The sequence below is a fragment of the Crinia signifera genome, chromosome 19 (genome assembly GCF_055691185.1).
Source record: "Crinia signifera chromosome 19, ASM5569118v1, whole genome shotgun sequence".
Classification (NCBI taxonomy): Eukaryota; Metazoa; Chordata; class Amphibia; order Anura; family Myobatrachidae; genus Crinia; species Crinia signifera.
In genome coordinates this window covers 39,732,991-39,752,626 of record NC_139226.1, presented here as the reverse complement: position 1 = coordinate 39,752,626, position 19,636 = coordinate 39,732,991, and the positions used below count along the sequence as shown (strand labels likewise).

Sequence of the window (19,636 nt, the reverse complement as noted above, 5' to 3'; positions counted from 1 at the left end):
TAAACTGCTGCTGGGCTGTTGTCTGCTGAGAATGACAGTGGTACATTATTTCAAAATTTTGGAAAACAATAAGGACAGCTGGCGACTCTGAGACAATTGCGCAAAGCAGAAGGAAGAATCAGCACATAGACTACACACCGCCACCGCTACAACAGCTGTGCTGCAAGCCGCCATCCTCCAAGCAGGATGTTTACACTGACACTGAATGTACTGAACTCTCTCTAGACGCATACAATACAAATAGTGTCAGATGAAATAAAACAATCTCATAAATAATGCTAATAAATAAATGTTGTCTCCTTGCGGCCCTGGCGTAACTTGTGCGAAAACAGGAAAAAAATTGACCCTGTGATCACCCTCCCCTCCCAGGAAATGGATAGGCTTGTCTGAAGAGCTGAGTATTCAGTATATGGTCATTGGGTCGACATGTATTGGGTCGTCCACTGAAGGCTTATGTGGACCCCTGAAATAGCTCGACGTGCTTAAGGATCCATGTCGACATTAAGCATGTCGACCTATATCTGGTGACGACCTAAGCCATGTCAACCTTCTGTGGTCGACCTAATGTATTAATGAATAGGAGCGAATAATGCGGGAGGATGTGCAGAGCCAGGGGTGTAATCAGGGCCGGTGCAAGGCACCAGAGCGCCCCAGGCAAGTCGGGGTGGGGGCGCCCCGGTGTCTGACGCCCGGGTACCTGTCCTGTGGCGATGTAAAGCTGGCGTCGGCAGCGGGGGGTCCCTGCAGTCAATAAGAAATAACGAGCGCTATCCACCAGGCTATGCGGAAGCGCTTCTGTTTTGGAAACACTGGCCGCACGGCGCACGCTGATTGGCTGAATCTCAGCCAATCAGCGTGAGGCCAGTGTTTCCAAAACAGAAGCGCTTCCGCATAGCCCAGCGGATAGCACTCGTTATTTCTTATTGACTGCAGGGACCCCCCCGCTGCTGCCGCCAGCTTTTACGCACATATACGTCACAGGACAGGTACCCGGGCGGCAAGGGGGGGCGAAATACCGCCCTCCAGTGGCCGGCGCCCTAGGCAAATGCCTAGATTTGCCTTGTGGTGGCGCCGGCCCTGGGTGTAATTATAATAGGTGCAAATGGTCACCTGAGTTCATGGTGCATCCATTTTTTTTTTTATAACTACCCCCCGGAATCCCACGCCATCCCATTTTCCCGAAGATTTGCACATGTACAGTGGAGTCTGAGGTCCGCAACTCCAGGCAAAGAGGAAGGGGCCCAGCCGGAGGAGACGGCACATGGGCATCCTCCTCTCTGACAAAGCCCCTGTGCAAAGTTGGGAGATATTTTGAGATAAAAGAGGGAGCTGTACATCGGTGTAATGTGGTTTATCGTCTTGTGTGTAAGTCAAAGTATTTTAAACTTAATACGGTACACAACAGGTACCCCGCAGAGGGACTCTCAGAGCGGATTTGCAGACGAACATCTCTCAGAAGCATACATGATGGACTGTAGTGGTGAGGGTCAGTACTGGGGAAGACCAATAAGGATACTATTGCAATAATCAAAGCGGGAGATGATGAGTGCATGGATTTGAGTTTTAACAGTGGGTACTTGTTTCCTAGCACGGCCACAATCTTATGGATCGTGTACCTTTAAGTTAAGGTACACGATCCACACGATGGACCCGATTTCCTTTGAAATCAGGTCCATTTTTCCGGCTAGGACACAATATCGGGGGGCATCGCGTCGGTCGGGACCATTAACATTGGTCCCGACGCGACCGACGCGATGCCCCCAATTTTTCCATAGGCTTCAATGTTAAAAAATATTTTAACATTGAAATCGTGTCGGGAAAGGTAAAATATCGGGGGCATCGCGTCGGTCGGGACCATTAACATTGGTCCCGACGCGATGCCCCCGATTTTTCCATAGGCTTCAATGTTAAAATATTTTTTAACATTGAAATCGTGAGAAAATGTGAAAAATGTGAAATGGGCCAATATGACCCATTTCACATTATAGATGTCCCCGTCGTCACCCCACGATAGACGCCAACCCGAAGCGTGGCGAGCGCAGCGAGCCCGCGAGGGGCGGCGGTGCGCGTCCTCTGACCTTTTCATTCCCCTACTATCCACTAGGGCGTGGAGTGAGAATAGAATAGTGTGGCGAGCGCAGCGAGCCACCGAGCCCGAAGCGTGGCGAGCGCAGCGAGCCCCGCGAGAGGACGCGGATACCTTCACAGGTAAACGCGTCCCTTCGCGGGCTTCACAGGTATCCGCGTCCCCTCGCCACACTATTCTATTCTCACTCCACGCCCTAGTGGATAGTAGGGGAATGAAAAGGTCGGAGGACGCGCACCGCCGCCCCTCGCGGGCTCGCTGCGCTCGCCACGCTTCGGGTTCGCGTCTATCGTGGGGTGGGGTTTACGTCGTTAAATTTGGGGGTCTAGGGAATATTTTACATTGAATCCAATGTAAAATCGGGTCCCAGGGACCCAATTTACATTTTATTCAATCAAAAAATCGGGTCTAAAATCGGGTCGGTCGCGTCGATCGCATCGCATGCGACCAAATCGCATGCGATGCGATCGACCCGATTTTTCCGACACGACCACCCCGATGTAAATCGGTGTGGCCGTGCTAGGAAACAAGTACCTAACAGTGTATTGTGTAAGGCAGCGGTTCTCAAATTGTGAGTCCTGGCCCCAAAGTGGGTCCCGACCTTCTCAGGATGTGGCCGCGACTCCATGTTGCTGACCATCACGCTGATATCAATCTTTTATTCCTATTTTAGTTTTGTAAAACATTTTTTTTATTTAATATTTTTTGAATAATCTTTTATTGAAATATAGAAGAGTATACATCATATACAACAAAGAAAAGATGTAATTATACATGTGTTATCATTAAGTAAGGATTACATATATAGGGGGAGATTCTGTAACACATGCAAAAGCTGGCGATTCCCTGCAGAAGCCTATGGGCTTCTTACCGCAGCGCTGTTTGAGGGATCCGTCACGGATCCCTCCCAGCGTGCCCTGCGGCCGGCGCCGGGGTCTGCGCATGCTTGACCAGTCAATCATAACCTTGACCAGTCAATTATAACAATAAATGACGTATATTCTGTATGTTCTGATGTGTATTGAATTTTACACTTGTTGAGACTTTACCCTTCTCATTACCCTCGGTATCATTGGGAACGAAGGAAAAATGTAGACCAGGTGAAAGTGCCACGGAACCGTCATGGCATCCACCGCCCAATCGGTCGGATCCCTGGTCCTGGAACAAAATTTCTGAACCTGACAGTTGTTCCTGGATGCCATTAGATCCACTTCTGGGAGCCCCCAGGGACTCACAATTTCCTGTAATACCTCCAGATGTAATAACCATTCCCCCTCCAGCAGGTCTTCTCTGCTTAGAAAATCCGCCTCTACATTCCGGATCCCCGGAATGAAGACTACAGACAGAACCGGAATGTTGATCTTTGCCCAGCTGAAGATCTGCAAGACTTCCTGCATTGCCATCCTGCTGCGAGTCCCGCCGTGATGATTCAGGTAAGGATGTTCCATTGAAATGTTCTGGAATGAAACCTGGCAAACTGAAGCACCATATTGCCGAGGAGCTTCACCCCTTGCCAAACTGTAGGCCTTAATGCCTGCAGTAACAGTAATACCAGCTGACGGATGTCCCTTGCTTTGGACTCTGGTAGGAATACCCGGTGTAAGTGGGTGCCCAGGATTACTCCCAGAAACAACAATCTCTGCGAGGGAATTAAATGGGACTTGGGCAGATTGAGCACCCATCCCATGTCCTGCAAGAACTGCGTTGCCACCGAAAGATGTTCCTGCAATTTTTTCTCTGACTCTGCTTTGAAAAGCAGATCGTCTAAGTAGGGAAAAATCACTATCCCCCTTAGCTGCCATGACAGCCATCACCTTTGTAAAAACCCTCGCTGCTGTCGCCAGACCAAAGGGTAGGGCCTGGAACTGTATATGGGTCTCCCCTATCGCAAAGCGAAGAAGGGACTGATGTTCTTTGCATATGGGTATGTGCAGATATGCATCCTGAATATCTACTGATGCCAAAAATTCCCCTGGTTCTTTGCTGGCAAGCACTGAGCGCAGGGACCCCATGCGGAAGTGATCCACCCAAAGGTGACCTTAAATTTAGTATAGGTCTGACTGACCCGTCTGGTTTGGGCACCAAGAATAGGATTTAATAAAAACCCTTCTTGTGTTCCTCCTGAGGAACCGGGACAACAGCCCCCTTCTCCCTGAGAGCCAATGCCGCCCCCAAAAGGGCCTAGCGTGAACCGGCTTCCCTTGGCAAAGGGGTTGGAAGAAATCTCCGTGGAGGATCCCCCTGAGATTTATCTGACAACCTCTTGAGACAATTGACAATATGGTTGGAATATTCCACTTGTCCCGAAACTGCAGGAGGGGACCCCCCACTTTGAGGCCAGAACAGCGAGCCTCCCCCCGTCATGCAGAGGATTTATACTCTCCTTTTGACGCTTGCTTCTTTCCAAAGGCACCAAACCTGGACTTGGAGACTTTTCCTTTACCGGCTGGGAATCTACCTCTTCCCGCCTGTCCTTTGCTGGATGCTCCCCCTCGAAAGGAGGAGCGAAAAGAAGGTTTAAACACTCCAAACTTAGATCTTGAAGCTTTTGTAGTGGTAGGAAGAAATGTACTTTTCCCCCCCGTAACTTGCTTTATGATAGACTCCAATTCTGAACCAAAACGCTGCTCCCCTTTAAACGCCAGAGTTTCCAGGGCCTTCTTAGATTCACTGTCTGCATCCCAGGCCTTAAGCCAGAGGGCCCGCCTTGCAAACACAGATGTGGCGGATACCCTGGACGCCATTTTAGCACCCTCTTCCCCAGCCTCTGTGATGTACTCTGCTGCACATCTCAGTTTTTTCTGCTAGGATAAAGGCCTCAGTATCAGGCCGCAGCTGATCTCCCAAAGCCTCAGCCCACTGAATCATTGCTTTAGCTACCCAAGCAGAGGCAATAAAGTGGCGGAGTGTTTAGCCCACTCCCTCAAAAACTGCTTTAAGGCATCCTTCCACCTTCTTATCCACTGGATCCTTAAAGGCTGCACCACCCTGAACCGGCAATGCAGTAGCCTCTGACAATCTAGCCACTGGGGCATCTACCAACGGGACTTTCTCCCACAACTTCACATGCTCTTCAGGCATGGGATACATATTTGCAAACCTCTTGGACATAGTCACTTTTTTATCAGGAACTTTTCAAGCTTCTCCTAACAAGGAGACCATACCTTCATCCAAAGGAAATGTCACAGATTCTCTGCGCATTCTCTTGAATACACACTGAGCCTGTACCTTGTCTCCTCTGACAAGTCTAACGCCTGTTTTACGGCCAGGATTAAATCCTCAATGCCCGGGACAGAAGCATCAGCCTCTTCCTTTGGGTCCCAATATAAATCATCTGCACACACACCATCATCATCAGAATCTAACGATAACAGAGGAGGTGTAGCTGAAGGCCGCCTAGAGGAAGGACTCTCAGGAGGTTTTGCAAACTTTTCCATAAGTGAATTCATCTTATGAATCCCCTGTGCAGTGTCCTGCATGACCTACAATAACATGGGTCCCCTTGCAAAGGAGCAATTGATCCCATGGAAGTCTGGGAGGAGGAACTAGGGCCAGGAGACTTTATTAAGTTATCCTTCTGCCTATTAAGAGCTTCAGCTAAGGCATTCATAGACCTCCCCAACGCAGCAGCCCACGCAGGTTCTTGTTGCTCAGACCCCTGGGCTTGCACACCGCTGGGCACAGTTTCACAAGCAGGACACAAATCCCCTTGATCCATCTGCTCACATGTTAATTTAACTCTGCAAAATCTGCAGTCTAAAAACATGCCCCGCGCATCCCCCCCCCAGCAGCAGCATCATCATCACCACATGTGTCAGTCATAATTAACCCATGGTGCACAATGTTAGGCAAAGCACAAAGCAATGTAACTATACAGTGTACTTAACTGTCTGCTTGCTGTCAGTGACCTCAGGTCAGCGGGGGTGGCACTTTTCAGGAGAAACTGTATCCTCTTGTACTGTGAAGAAAACAGCCAGGCTTCAGCTCCGCAGCATGGAGAGAAATGGCGCCAGTACACAGAGCAGGAAGAGACCAAGTCTCTGCTTCAGCGGGGTAGGAAGCCAGAATTGGCGCCTTTCCCCCTTTAGCCGCTCCTACAAGTGTTTCTCCTCACCTCCAGTGCCTCCCCTTCTCTATGGGATCACTTGGAGTTGTCCCAGGCTGGACACCTGTGATAGACTTCACCCCCCTAGTGGGATTTCAGTCTATAAACCCTTCCAAGATGGCGCCCACCATCGCGGGAGGTCTCTCCCCCACGATCCCCTTCTAAGCAAGGAGCCGGTTCCAGACGCTCTCAGGGCCCAGGTAAACCTTTAGCAAAGCAGAGGTTAAGCGCTGTGCAGTGAGCACAGACAGTATGCCCCTGCACACAGAGCACTGACAGGACACGCTTCTGTCAGCCTCTGCTGCGCTCTCAGCGTGCAGCGCTTCCTTCAGAAGCCGCACACTGGAAAACAAAACCTGCACTAAACATTAAGTTAATAAAACAATAAAAAACCTAACTATTCTAGTAAAAAATCCAGAAACAAAGCTGGCTGCAGCAGCAGCCGATCAGCATAGCACCCACTCCTGTGGGCACCTAAAATTAACTGAAGCATGATGGGAGTGCAGAAGGGAGGAGCCTGCGTCCAGAGGAAAGCTTTCAGCATAGGTGCCTTGGCTCCTGCAGACCCTCCTACATCCCAAGGTTAGCTGTGTCACCGGGATGGACGAAAGAGAAAAGTAGTTTTATCATTGATGGGGGACCAGTGAAGTTGTACGTGGTGCAGATGTCTGATAGCAGACACGGGCTGTGAACCATCAACATTTCCCCGACAATGGGAACCCATTGGCAGATGGCAGATATGGTCAACCCTACCAGGGGATGTAGTGCTCCCATGTAGAATGACAACACACACACTTGTTAAGTGCACCCACTCAAATTCTAAATCACATATTCTCCAACACTACCCATTCCATTAGGTACAATATGCTCAATTAACTAGTTCAACACAGGTGATGGCAATCATACAGTAAGAGGGAAGTCCAGGGGCAGGGCGTATTGTACCTAATGGAATGAGTCGTGTTAAAGCAGAGATTCTCAAACTCAGTCCTCGGGGCCCCACACAGTGCATGTTTTGCAGGTCTCCCCACAGAATCAAGTGAAATAATTAGCTCCACCTGTGTATCTTTTAAAATGTGTCAGTCAGTAAAGAGTGCACCTGTTGGGTGACATGGAAAACGTGAACTGTGTGGGGTCAGAGGACCCAGTTTCAGAACCCATGTGCCCTAAAATGACCCATTCCATTAGGTAAAATATGCTCTGTTCCTGGACTTCCCACTTACTGTATGATTGCCAACCATCACCTACAGGTTTGCTTGGTACACATCTGCAGAATTAAGGTGCCCATACACTAGTAAGATTTATCTTCAGATCTGGCTGGTTGTAACAAAAACATGGTTATGGATGAGTGACAGTTTGTAAGTTTTCCAGCATTTCCAAGCAAATGGTCAACTGTTATTTGCTCTCACCCATAACCAGGATTTTGTTCCAACCAGCCAGATCTGCAGATAAATCTGCATGTGTATGGCCACCTTTAGACTGGATGATGGGGTCATCCGCTGCAAGCCCATGTGCATGGACATTATTTAGTGGCACAGGTGGATTCTTTACATGTGTATAGTACACTGACAGCACTATAGGGGCTACTTGCCTTTATATGGGATACGCTCATTCGGTCTACAACAACTAGGTCGTCAAGCATTGGGTCGACACCACTAGGTCGACATGCAGGAAAGTTGACATGGGTCTAGGTCGACATGGGTCAAGGTCGACATGGGTTTAGGTCGACAAGTCATTAGGACGACACAAGCATTAGGTCAACATGGGCAAGGTCGACAGTCAAAAGGTTGACATGGGGTTTTTCACAGTTTTTTTACCTGACATGTGCCGACAAACGGTATTTCATGCCCTACTATCCACTAGGGCATGATGGGAGAATAAAATAGTGTGCCGAGTGTAGCGAGGCACTGTGCTTGAAGCATTGCGAGTGCAGCTGGCAATGAGAGGGGATGCGGTGCACTTTAAAATGTGTCCATGACGACAGTGTCGACATTCGGGTCAAAAAACTGTGAAAAACCCCATGTGAACCGTTCGACTGTCGACCTTGCCCATGTCGACCTAATGCTTGTGTCGACCTAATGACCCTGTAGACTTAAACCGATATCGACCTTGTCCCATGTCGACTTAGACCCATGTCGACCTAGTGGTGTCGACCCAATGCTTGTCGGCCTACTTGTTGTAGACCAAATGATCCACACCCCTTTATATTGGTTGCCATGCACAAAGATAGACATACCCCACTCTGACAGGGAGGCAAACAAAGACATTGCAGTTAAAAAAAATATTTATAAATACACATCAGTAAAAATGTACCATCCTCCTAACACAACTTGCAGATCATCAGAGACCCCATAGCAATGGATTTGTTACTACCTAGTGTTCCTGGAGCACTCACTTTCCTATTACATCCTCCTGCTCTCACTTTTAAAGAAATGTCAGTAAAAAAAAAGCTGCCTGTCAGTCATTTGTTACACTGCCAGTAATAATAATAATATTAACTCAGCTCTGCACTTGTGAATCACAACCAGGCTAATGCATGATTAGCACAGCTATGAATTGACATCTGTAATGTAAATCACACTGATCTCCTTGTGCCCCTGACACGTTCCCTGGGATGCGATCTGCAGTGCACACTGCACAGCCCTGAGCCTCCTGTGAGTGACAGCCAGGCCCCGGGCAGGCCACGCCCCCGTGTCGTCACTGTGTCAGGGAGAGCAGCAGAGCAGAGGGAAGAGAGCAGCACAAGCACAGTCCCTGGTCCACTTCCTGCACAGCACACACAGAGCAGCACTGGCAGTCATACACATTGCTCCTCACCCTCTGCCAGCCATGGACCTGGATGCCATCCTAGACCAGCTGGAGACTGGGGAACAGGAGCTGGTGCATAAGGCACTTATGGAGTATAATAAAGAGGTAAGGATGCTCCAGAATAATATCTGGGTGCTACAATGGAGGGAGGAGATTAAAAGGGATGAGTAGGGGATTTTCTGCTTCTCACTGTAACCCTGGAAGTGGGTGGGCATGCATGCCTGAGTAAGAATGCTAATGCAGGGTTCTGTGGCATGTGGGTATAATAATTTGCATATTACCTGTGTTATAACGCTGCAGCCTGCTGGTGGTGTTCCTTATGTACAGGACTAGTGGATAAGGTGCACCACATTAATAGATCCACTGTACATCTGTGCCACTGCATGCCAAGGCAGGCTACTGAACAACTATAGTACCTGTGCCCTTGTGATTGCTCGGGTCTACAGCTGTTGTACTACAAGTGCCAGCATTTCTGGCATATCACAGCTGTGGATGATTTATAAACCATATCTCTAGCACAGTGGTTCTCAATCTCGGTCCCCAGGACCCCCCCCCAACAGTGCACGTTTTCCAGGTCTCCAAACAGAATCACAGGTGAAATAATTAGCTCCACCTGTGATCTTTTAAAATGTATCAGTGAATAATGAGCGCACCTGTGCACCTGCCGGGCGACCTGGAAAACGTGCACTGTTGTAATTCACGTGTCGACCCTGTGCATATCAACCTAAATTGGGTCGATCCAATGACCCACAATGTCATGTCCTGCCAATGTTTGAAGCCACATTTTATAACACATACAATATTAGTCAATGTTGTTCCCCGTCTGTCAGGGGACTGGTGTGTCATCACTGACATGTCTGCTCATTTAAAAGGAAGATTTTTATTGGCCTCTATAATGAATGTGCTTACTGTGAGGGCTGTTAGTTGGATTGACGTTGCCCTAGATTTATTAGGTGTCAGGAGAAATGCGTAGGTGCAGGGAATCCGCTGAAAAAGACCCGGGGATATTACTACTAGGTGCGCTAAGTGCTTACCCACTGTTGCCGAGTGATTATTCATTTCATTCAATGATACATTTTTTTTAGTTCACTCGTCAGTCTTAATATCTTCTACTTATTTGAGAAATACCATATATACTCGAGTATAAGCCTATTTTTTATGCTGAAAAAGCCCCCCTCGGCTTATTCTCGAGTGAGGGTCCCACTTGAGTCAATAAGTTTTCCCAGTTTTTTTACTTATACTCGAGTATATCCGGTATGTATTTTAGCAATCAAATACCTGGTAATCAATAATCAAGATATCTTGACAAAGTGCAAAGATTTTCCTAATCTAAAATTCTTAAAGATCACTTGACATGCCTGACCCATACCAGGCCCATACCTGACCGATACCAGGCCCATACCAGGCCCATACCTGACCCATGTCTAGCCCATGGAATGAGGGAAATTGAGTCAGCAACACTGCAGTCAGGGACATGCAAGCAATGGCCAAACAATATCTGTTCCCTCAGCGCACTTCTCCCCGCGACTGGCGCCCCTCCATACCAGCGCGCACCTTTGCACAGGTATGGGTCATAGGATTGACCACTGAAGGTTGACAGTCAAAATGCCAACATGGGTTTTTCACGTTTTTTTTTGTCCTGAATGTTGACATAGTGGACCTGGACATCATTAGTGTACTGCGTCCCCTTGCGGCGCTTGGCACGCTATTTTATTCTCCTACAACGCCATAGTGGATGGTAGGGTATCAAATACCGCCTGTCGGCACAACTTGGCTCCATTTGGATTTGGGGAGAGGGAGCTTTGTAGACAGAAATTGGAGGTAGGAGCTGATTGGTACTGGGGTTGGGTGTAGAGTTTTGGGGCTAAAACTAGGGATGGCCATTGACTATCGATGTTCCCAAAACATCAGTGGCTGGGACCTTTGGTGATGGATGTTTTGGGCATCAATAGGGGAGGCACGAATAGGTCATCCGCAGTGACTCGTGGCCCGTCCCATTCTTCTGCGCGTCGTAGCGATACCGGGAACCATTGATGGTAGGTGGTAGAATGTTTTATATCCATTGATGGTTCCTGCTTTAAAAGCCATCAATGGCAACCATTGATGGGGGATGTGTCGATAGCCATCCCTAGCTAAAACTGTCACAGCTCAAAGTGAAAGTTCATTGCAGAATCCTGACCGTCTTGTAACTAGTATCATATTTAATAGAAGGCTAGTGCTGTTCCTCACCTCAATGGGGGAAATTCAAGTGTTCTAGTGTTGTGCACTCCGTCGGCCACTGGAGAAAGGCAAGTTTTGCTCCGTTTGGAATGTGTACAGGCTTTACTGCCACTGACATTCTGTTGGGTCTGGTAACTATAGATCAGGTTTCCTCAAACTATTTTGCTCTGGGACCCCATTAGACAATAAAATTAATGACAGGACCCCAGCAAGTTACTGCAGAAGGTTATCACATCACATGTGTAGCCAGCAGACAGCACATACATGGCAGCACTGTGGAGGCACAGAGTGATGGGAGGAGTCTGATATACCATAACCCATCACATCACATGTGTAGCCAGCAGACAGCACATACATGGCAGCACTGTGGAGGTACAGAGTGATGGGAGGAGTCTAATATACCATAACCTATCACATCACATGTGTAGCCAGCAGACAGCACATACATGGCAGCATTGTGGAGGCACATAGTGATGGGAGGAGTCTGATATACCATAACCCATCACATCACATGTGTAGTCAGCAGGCAGCACATACATTGCAGCACTGTGGAGGAACATAGTGATGGGAGGAGTCTGATATACCATAACCCATCACATGTGTAGCCAGCAGACAGCACATACATGGCAGCAGTGTGGAGGCACATAGTGATGGGAGGAGTCTGATATACCATAACCCATCACATCACATGTGTAGTCAGCAGGCAGCACATACATGGCAGCACTGTGGAGGCACAGAGTGATGGGAGGAGTCTGATATACCATAACTAGGGTGGCCAATCCCGGGATCGGGATCGGCGGGATCCCGGGATTTGGCCCCAAAATGTCCGGGATTTCAATCCCGGGATTGGAGTATCCAATCCCGGGATTTCGGGATTAGACTGCGCACGCGCAGTCTAATGCCGAGCAGCTTCTGAGCACCCGCTCAGAAGCTGCCCGGCTGTTCCCAACCCCGGCGTGCGGCCTGCGCAGCGTGACCTCTGACTGTCACGCTGCGCCGGCCCACAGCAGCCTATCACAGGTGACTGCTTCCGGCCGCACTGACCTCCCCGCAGCGTCCGCAGCAGCGCTATGTGCCCCACTGCAGCCCGCCTATGTAAGGTAATCTGCGGGGCTGCAGCAGGCACCCCCCGCAGCGCTGCTCTGTCCGACCGCCCGCCCGCCCATGTCGATACCCGACCGCCCATGTCGATACCCGCCCGCCCTCCCGCCCATGTCGATACCCGCCCGCGTCGATACCCGCCCGCGTCGATAACTGCCCACCCCCCATGTCCATGCCCGCCCGCCCGACCATGTCCACCCCCCCCCCCCCCCGCCATGTTGATTATACGGGTGGACAGGGCATGTTTTTCTTTTAGGGATGCCAATCCCGGGATCCCGAGAATCCCGGGATTGAGCATTTTTCAATCCCGAAATCCGGGATTGAAAAAATGCCCCGGGATTGGCATCCCTAACCATAACCCATCACATCACATGTGTAGCCAGCAGACAGCACATACATGGCAGCACTGTGGAGGTACAGAGTGATGGGAGGAGTCTAATATACCATAACCTATCACATCACATGTGTAGCCAGCAGACAGCACATACATGGCAGCATTGTGGAGGCACATAGTGATGGGAGGAGTCTGATATACCATAACCCATCACATCACATGTGTAGTCAGCAGGCAGCACATACATTGCAGCACTGTGGAGGCACATAGTGATGGGAGGAGTCTGATATACCATAACCCATCACATGTGTAGCCAGCAGACAGCACATACATGGCAGCAGTGTGGAGGCACATAGTGATGGGAGGAGTCTGATATACCATAACCCATCACATCACATGTGTAGTCAGCAGGCAGCACATACATGGCAGCATTGTGGAGGCACAGAGTGATGGGAGGAGTCTAATATACCATAACCCATCACATCACATGTGTAGTCAGCAGACAGCACATACATGGCAGCATTGTGGAGGCACAGAGTGATGGGAGGAGTCTAATATACCATAACCCATCACATCACATGTGTAGTCAGCAGGCAGCACATACATGGCAGCACTGTGGAGGCACAGAGTGATGGGAGGAGTCTGATATACCATAACCCATCACATCACATGTGTAGCCAGCAGGCAGCACATACATGGCAGCACTGTGGAGGCACTGAATGATGGGAGTCTGAAGTAACAGACTCCTTGAATCACTGACTGAGATTAGAGAAGTCATCAGTTTGATGGTCAGCAACATGGAGTCGCGACCCCATGCTGAGAAGGTCGGGACCCACTTTGGGGTCAGGGCCCACAGTTTGAGAACCGCTGCGATAGATACGATTCAGCAGAGAGACTTTGGGTGGCAGCTTGTGTGCCACTTGCCCTCTGAATATTATATGTCCCAGCATGGCAGATTTTAATAACCGGCTGATGCTTATTTAGTTATTGCTGACATTTGGCAGATTACCCCCTAAGGAATGGATGGGACCTCAGTGAAATAAATAACAATAGTATAAGAAAAGAGAACTCTTTGCTGAGGGCCCCTCCCCCTATATTGCTATATATTGCTGAGGTACTATATAGAAACAATTGTACTGCACCCAGGGGGAATGGAGCTGCAGCTCCAGGCCCCCCATTGATAATAGGCCCACATAAGGCTGACAACTTTGACAGGAAAAATAACATTTTCCTGCCAGAGACTACCAGCGGCCGTCCTCTGTCAGATGACGGTGAGGATTCCCCCAAACAGCGAGGCTCACGGCTAATGCAGGGAGCCTGCTGCCTTTTTGCCGCCAGCCTTGCTGTTTTAGCGGCCCCACACACCGTTTCCCTGTCGCTGAAAAAAACCAGCGGCGGGGAGATGGCGTGTGCAGGGGTCAGTTGAATACGGACAGTGCGAGCTGTGACAGCTCGCAAAAACCATTAAATATACCACATTGTGGAGGCCGCCCCTCCCATCTGCTTTTTCCTTTTCAGGGGTCCTTAGCCTGAGTTACAAGCCCCGCCCCCACGAGGAGATGCTGCTGCATGTGGCCTGGGACTGTGTTTGTCAGGGAACGGGTAAATTACGCCAAGTGGGGTAAAAATGAAATTCCTGGGGTTAATGGACAGTCGCGCTGCTGAGACACAGCCGGGCATTTATATGAATCTGTATGCATGCCCGCTGTGTCTAGGCAGTGTGACCGTCCATTACCGCCAGGAATTTAATTTAAATGAATATTGAATCTATATATAGACTCTATATACATGCCCCGCTGTGTGTGTTACAGTACTGTAGTGTACCAGGACCTGAGGCAGTGCACTGTGTCAGGCCCTTGTGTATAACATGCTTCCCTGCGTGATGCCCCAGGCCCCACCTCCAAGTCCGCCCACTTCTTCCGTAGTATATATATATATGATGGAGGATGGCGGTGGCTCTCACTGGCCTTCAGTAGACTGAAAAAATAACAGACACTGCTGTCTAACTGCAACAAAGTTTAGGTCTGTTAATGGTCCTTCGGCAGGTTGAACAAAACATATGTGACAATGACTTCAATCTGAATCCGTCTGCGTAACACATGTACACATCATACTGAGTGTCATTTGGTATTAGATCAGATCTTTATCAAGCCGGTACGGCTTTCACATGAAAAGAAAAATATATTTTAATTCACTAGGCGGGATACAATTACCCGCAGTCATTGGCCACGGGTAATTTCTTCGCTGGGGGTTTTCAATGAGCTCCTATAGGCCGCCGCATGCTGCACGCCCTTATCAGGGATTTTGTTTCACCTGCTTTAGGCATGCCTAACCAGATCCCCGAATTTGCTCCAGGTTGATAAGATTGGTTGGGTGGGTGGGTGGGATGTTTTGTATACGGTACTCTTTAAATGGTGCCACAGATTCACAGTTGGCTTAAGATCTGGGCTTGGCCATTGTAGACCCTTCACCATTAGCAGTCACCACAGTGTTTCTTTGGCCTTGTGCTTGGGCTTGTTGTATTGCTGAAAGGTGAGCTTTCTCCCAAGCATTGGCTTTCTATAACAGAGGTTCCCAAAACTCAGGGCATCCCAACAGAACAGGTTTCTAAGGCTATCAGTGCTGAAGCTGGCTATCCTGCGGTGTCTCCCTGTATTACGGTATTGCCGTGTGCGTGGCTGGTATGTTTTATTTTCTCCTATGTAGTAACACATCTGTTGTGTCTTACGCAAGTTTTAATTACTCTCCAGGGCGTGCCCATGGTAATACTGTGTGATTATATCTAGGTAGTGTTTACCTTCTGTGTCCTGTCTTCTAATACCATCTGTATAACTGCACACCAGCTGAGTGCTTGCTGCTCCCTGTGTGCCTTGTCTGTACCAACCCAGGCCCATATATATGAAGGCTGATACCGGTATCAGGGCCACATGCACTAAACTTCAAAAGTAATCAAATGGAGAGTGACAAACAACCAGCCAATCAGCTTCTGCCTGACATTTTTCAAACACAGCCTGTGACATGGCAGGTAGGAGCTGATTGGCCGGCTGTTCATCACTCTCCATTTTATCACTTTTGAATCTTAAGGTGACCATACATGTACCAATTACCCGGTACTTTTTGTGCTAAAATAGCATCGTTGTGCATATGTTGTGCATGGGATGCGATGCTATTTTAGCACAAAAAGTACCGGGTAATTGGTACGTGTATGGGCAACTTTAGTGCATCTGGCCCATAATGTTAAGCTGCGTGCATATTAGAGGATGCATTCCCAGTGCTATAACAGCAGCGATGGGACCCTGTGGGCTAGCTGTCATCGACAAGTGCATTCCAGAGCTTGTCTCTCGCTAGTGATATCCTCCGTCACCCTGCATGTACAGATGACCAGCGATGTCGAGAGGAGGGGGTAGCGGTTACTTTTTACCCGGGTTCCGCTTCCCCCTCCCCCTCCCCTGTTGCAGGGAGCCGGGCAATAAGGAGAGGGATGACAGCACAGCCTCTCTCTCCAGCTTGGCACGCGCTGCTCAGTGCTGTGTGCTGACCTGGGGAGAGAGACAGCTGCAGTCGCAGCCTGTCATCTCTTTCCCTCTAGTTTATTTTTTCATGGGGGCGTGGCCACAGCCCCTCCCAGAAGCCCCACCCCATCCGGTAGCCACTCCATTATACCAGGGCCCTGCGGACCTGTCGGCGCCCCTACAGAGGATATCGCTTATAACCTGAGGGACCACACATCCTTAACCAACTGGTCATTATCATTCATATCATTTAAAATATCTTCTACCTTTCGACTTCTGCTTACCTTTCTGTATCCTGGTCCGATTAAAACAGATATCATTAAATAAAGTTTATTGCACTTTTTTGTTTGTTAGCAATAAAATAGCCCTTATTGCTTTGTGAATAAGATGCATTTTAATGGTAAGACACTGCTCTACCGAGACACACGCAGCTTATGCGTTATGTGTAACGTGACTTGTAGCATGCAGAGGATAGATGTATGTCGACACATCTGTAGCGCTGCAGTTACCGGTTGTGTTTGGGTAAGGCACCATTAAAAAAAAAAATGATGCCAAAGTGAATTTGTCAAAATAGGTGTGAAAAATTGCCAAAGCAAACCTATTTATTCATCATTTTATTTAAAATGTTTAAACCGTACAGGAGCATGCATTGCATTTGTTATGCCTAGTGTTCATTCTAGCACCCGCCATCTTTGAAAACCCGTGCAGTTCCTGTTCCCTGCCTGGGGTGTCGCTGTATGCTGTGTTGTTTCTAGCACATGTCTGGTTAGAATATCAGTGCTGATATACAGACCACACTGTGCTAGAAGCACTACAGCAGACAGCGACACCCTAGGCAGGGAACAGGAACTGCATGGGTTTTCAAAGATGACAAGTGCTAGAATGAACACTATATGCCTAATATAATAAAACTGAATCATTTCAAAATGAATCGGTTAATGTTGAGTACATTCAGATACCCTTGGACCAAAGTGAGTTCAATTTCTGGATCATTTTATTCGGAAACTGCAGCACAAATGGTAGAATGTTGAGATCACGTTTCTTTAAACCCTGGAAATGTAACTATAGGGCTGAAATAATCCCTCCACCTTCCCTATATCCAGAGATCAGTTGTTCATTTAGGAGAATTGCGGTGGTAGCGGACTCAGGCTTAAGCTGTAAATGCAGCTCCTCACTGAAGTGGACGCGGCTTCTGTTCTATTACAAATTGCGCTTATTTTATAGCTACCAATTATATGTTTGGAACTCTGTAATATTCGACATCCTCTTGGAGTGGCTACATAGCTGGGGTTCTGATTGAGGCCCCAGCTATGTAGCTTACACTCTGCAATAGGGCTGCTGTTATCGATGGCTAGAACGCAGCATAATTATCCATGCAGCATGTTCCTTTCTCACTTCCACCATGTACTGTATCTTATATATAGCCATCTTTCAGCTCTGACACTGCTGTATTTTCTCTTTCAGAATTCCCAGTGTTTCTTCTTCAATACGGAGCAGAGAGAACAGCGGAAGGTGAGCGGAGTCTGTGCTGAGGATGAGATTTCTCACCATGTCTTATCTCGGATACCTTTGATATATTTGCTTTTATCTTTAATCCTCATTTGGTGGATCTGCAGAGCAGGTCAGAAGTTACCTGAGTAACTGTGTAATAGATTCCAGCAGAACAGAAGGGTCAGTCTGCTGCCCCAGATTCTCGTGCCAAGCAAGGAAAGGATGGCCAGTCTTTGAAACAGGATTTTCTTTCTTTAAATTGTTTATGTAATTGGCACATACGGGCTGTACTGGTACATACATCTTGCCCCGGGTGGCAGGGGTGTCTGCTTTTCCCAAGGGGGTGTAGGCACGTGTCTTGCCGGGGCACCGGTCTCCCAGAGGGTGGCGGAGGCGCCTGCATCTCCAGGGGTGGTGGGGGCTCGTGGCTGTTGAGTGAAGGCTCCTGCCTGTCCCGCTGTGACAGTGATGCCTCACTCAGATAGCCTGCCTCGCCCTTACCTTAATTAAATAAAGATGAAATAGATAATAATTAAGTTATATACAAACATCAGGCTTAAACCATCCTCATACTCCATTGGTGGCCTCATAACGGGCCAGTTGTTCTAAGCATGAAAAGTGATAACATGGAAAGTGATTAAACCACCAGCCAGTCGGCTCCTAACTATCACTATATATTGTCTGACAAATGGCAGTTGGGGGCTGATTGGTTGGTGGTTCATCTTGCCCAATAAGGGATCTGTGATCTACTTAATATTAAGTCTAAAGGTGCATTTATGAACAGTTGTATGCTGGGATATGTGGTTCTGGTGCGGCTGTGGTGTTGCATGTTGAATCCACTGGACTAGAAAACCATTTCCTCTCCTATAAGGATGTGTGGCCACTGAGAACCTGCAGTACTATACATAATAATAAATAACGCCTTAGCTTAGTCAGATTTGGGCAGAGACACCTCCTGACATTTAATCCTACTACATTGGGACAGATCTGTCTTCTATGCCCTGACGCCCACTGTATGGTGAGCCCCGTCCCGTATGAAATTCATGAATGGTGAACAGAACAAAGTACAAATAAAAGTAACCGCGCACTTCCCTTACTACAGCATGGCAGCATGTGCCCAAAGGGAAACCGCCCGTGTCTGCCCCCTTCTCCCTCTTCTCTATTATACTTACATCGCTTCAGCAGAGCGTTTCATTGTTCTTAATTGGCCACTAATGACATGTCATTTTTGAGGTGAAAAGTGCAAAGTGGGGGAGATTTTAGGTCCAGGGTATGGGGCAGGTAAATTGGGGTGATTAATGAGTAGGACATCAGTTTTTAGGCTTGCCAGGTGGGAATAGTCAGCCTTTTTCCATTTTGGGTAGTCCTGTAAGTCGGCCCAAATATATCATACTAGTTAGCCCGCTTGAAACAACTGCTTCAAAAGCTAGTAGATGTAGTTTCACTTGCTGCCAACGGATGGCAGTGTTTTGGAGTAACACAGGCACTAGACATATAGCTGATGCTTATATCCCTTGTTAGTATCGCCGAATTTAATTAGAGTGCTTATTTTGCTGCAAAAAAAAAAAGATTGCTGTTATATTTTTTTCTACTATAACTGGTTAAAAAGTTATACAGTATATTTATATTTTTCAATTTATATTATTATATTGTTATATTTACACAGAGATACATCCCATATCCAGACGGTGGGTATGTCGGCGGTCAAAAGGCCAACCCCACCATCCCAATATTGAGAATCTTGACAGGGGCTCCCTTAGTGACCGAACCCTCTCCTTCTACACCACAACCCTCCCTGCTAGTGCCTAAGCCTAACCCTCCCTCACCGCAGCCTAACACTAAGTGCCCCCTCTGATGCCTAAACCTACCCCCCCCCCCCCTTCCCTGGTTTGATGCCCTGCACACTTACCGACTGGCAGCCCAGCATCCTAATTGATGTCGGGATGCAGCTTTTCCCCTTTCCGCCCCTCTCCCACAGCACA

General features: G+C 48.2%; 1 protein-coding gene across 1 annotated transcript in view; it reads left to right on the top strand.

Moving 5' to 3' along the window:
* Window positions 1-8,901: 8,901 nt before the first annotated feature.
* The window catches only part of RIC8A (RIC8 guanine nucleotide exchange factor A), a 35,421-nt gene continuing 24,686 nt past the window's right edge, over window positions 8,902-19,636 (top strand). Inside the window, exons 1-2 of the mRNA XM_083162407.1 lie at window positions 8,902-9,101; window positions 17,628-17,675. Coding sequence (XP_083018533.1) covers window positions 9,018-9,101; window positions 17,628-17,675 — 132 coding nt within the window. The 5' untranslated portion in view covers window positions 8,902-9,017. The remainder of the gene's footprint in view (window positions 9,102-17,627; window positions 17,676-19,636) is intronic.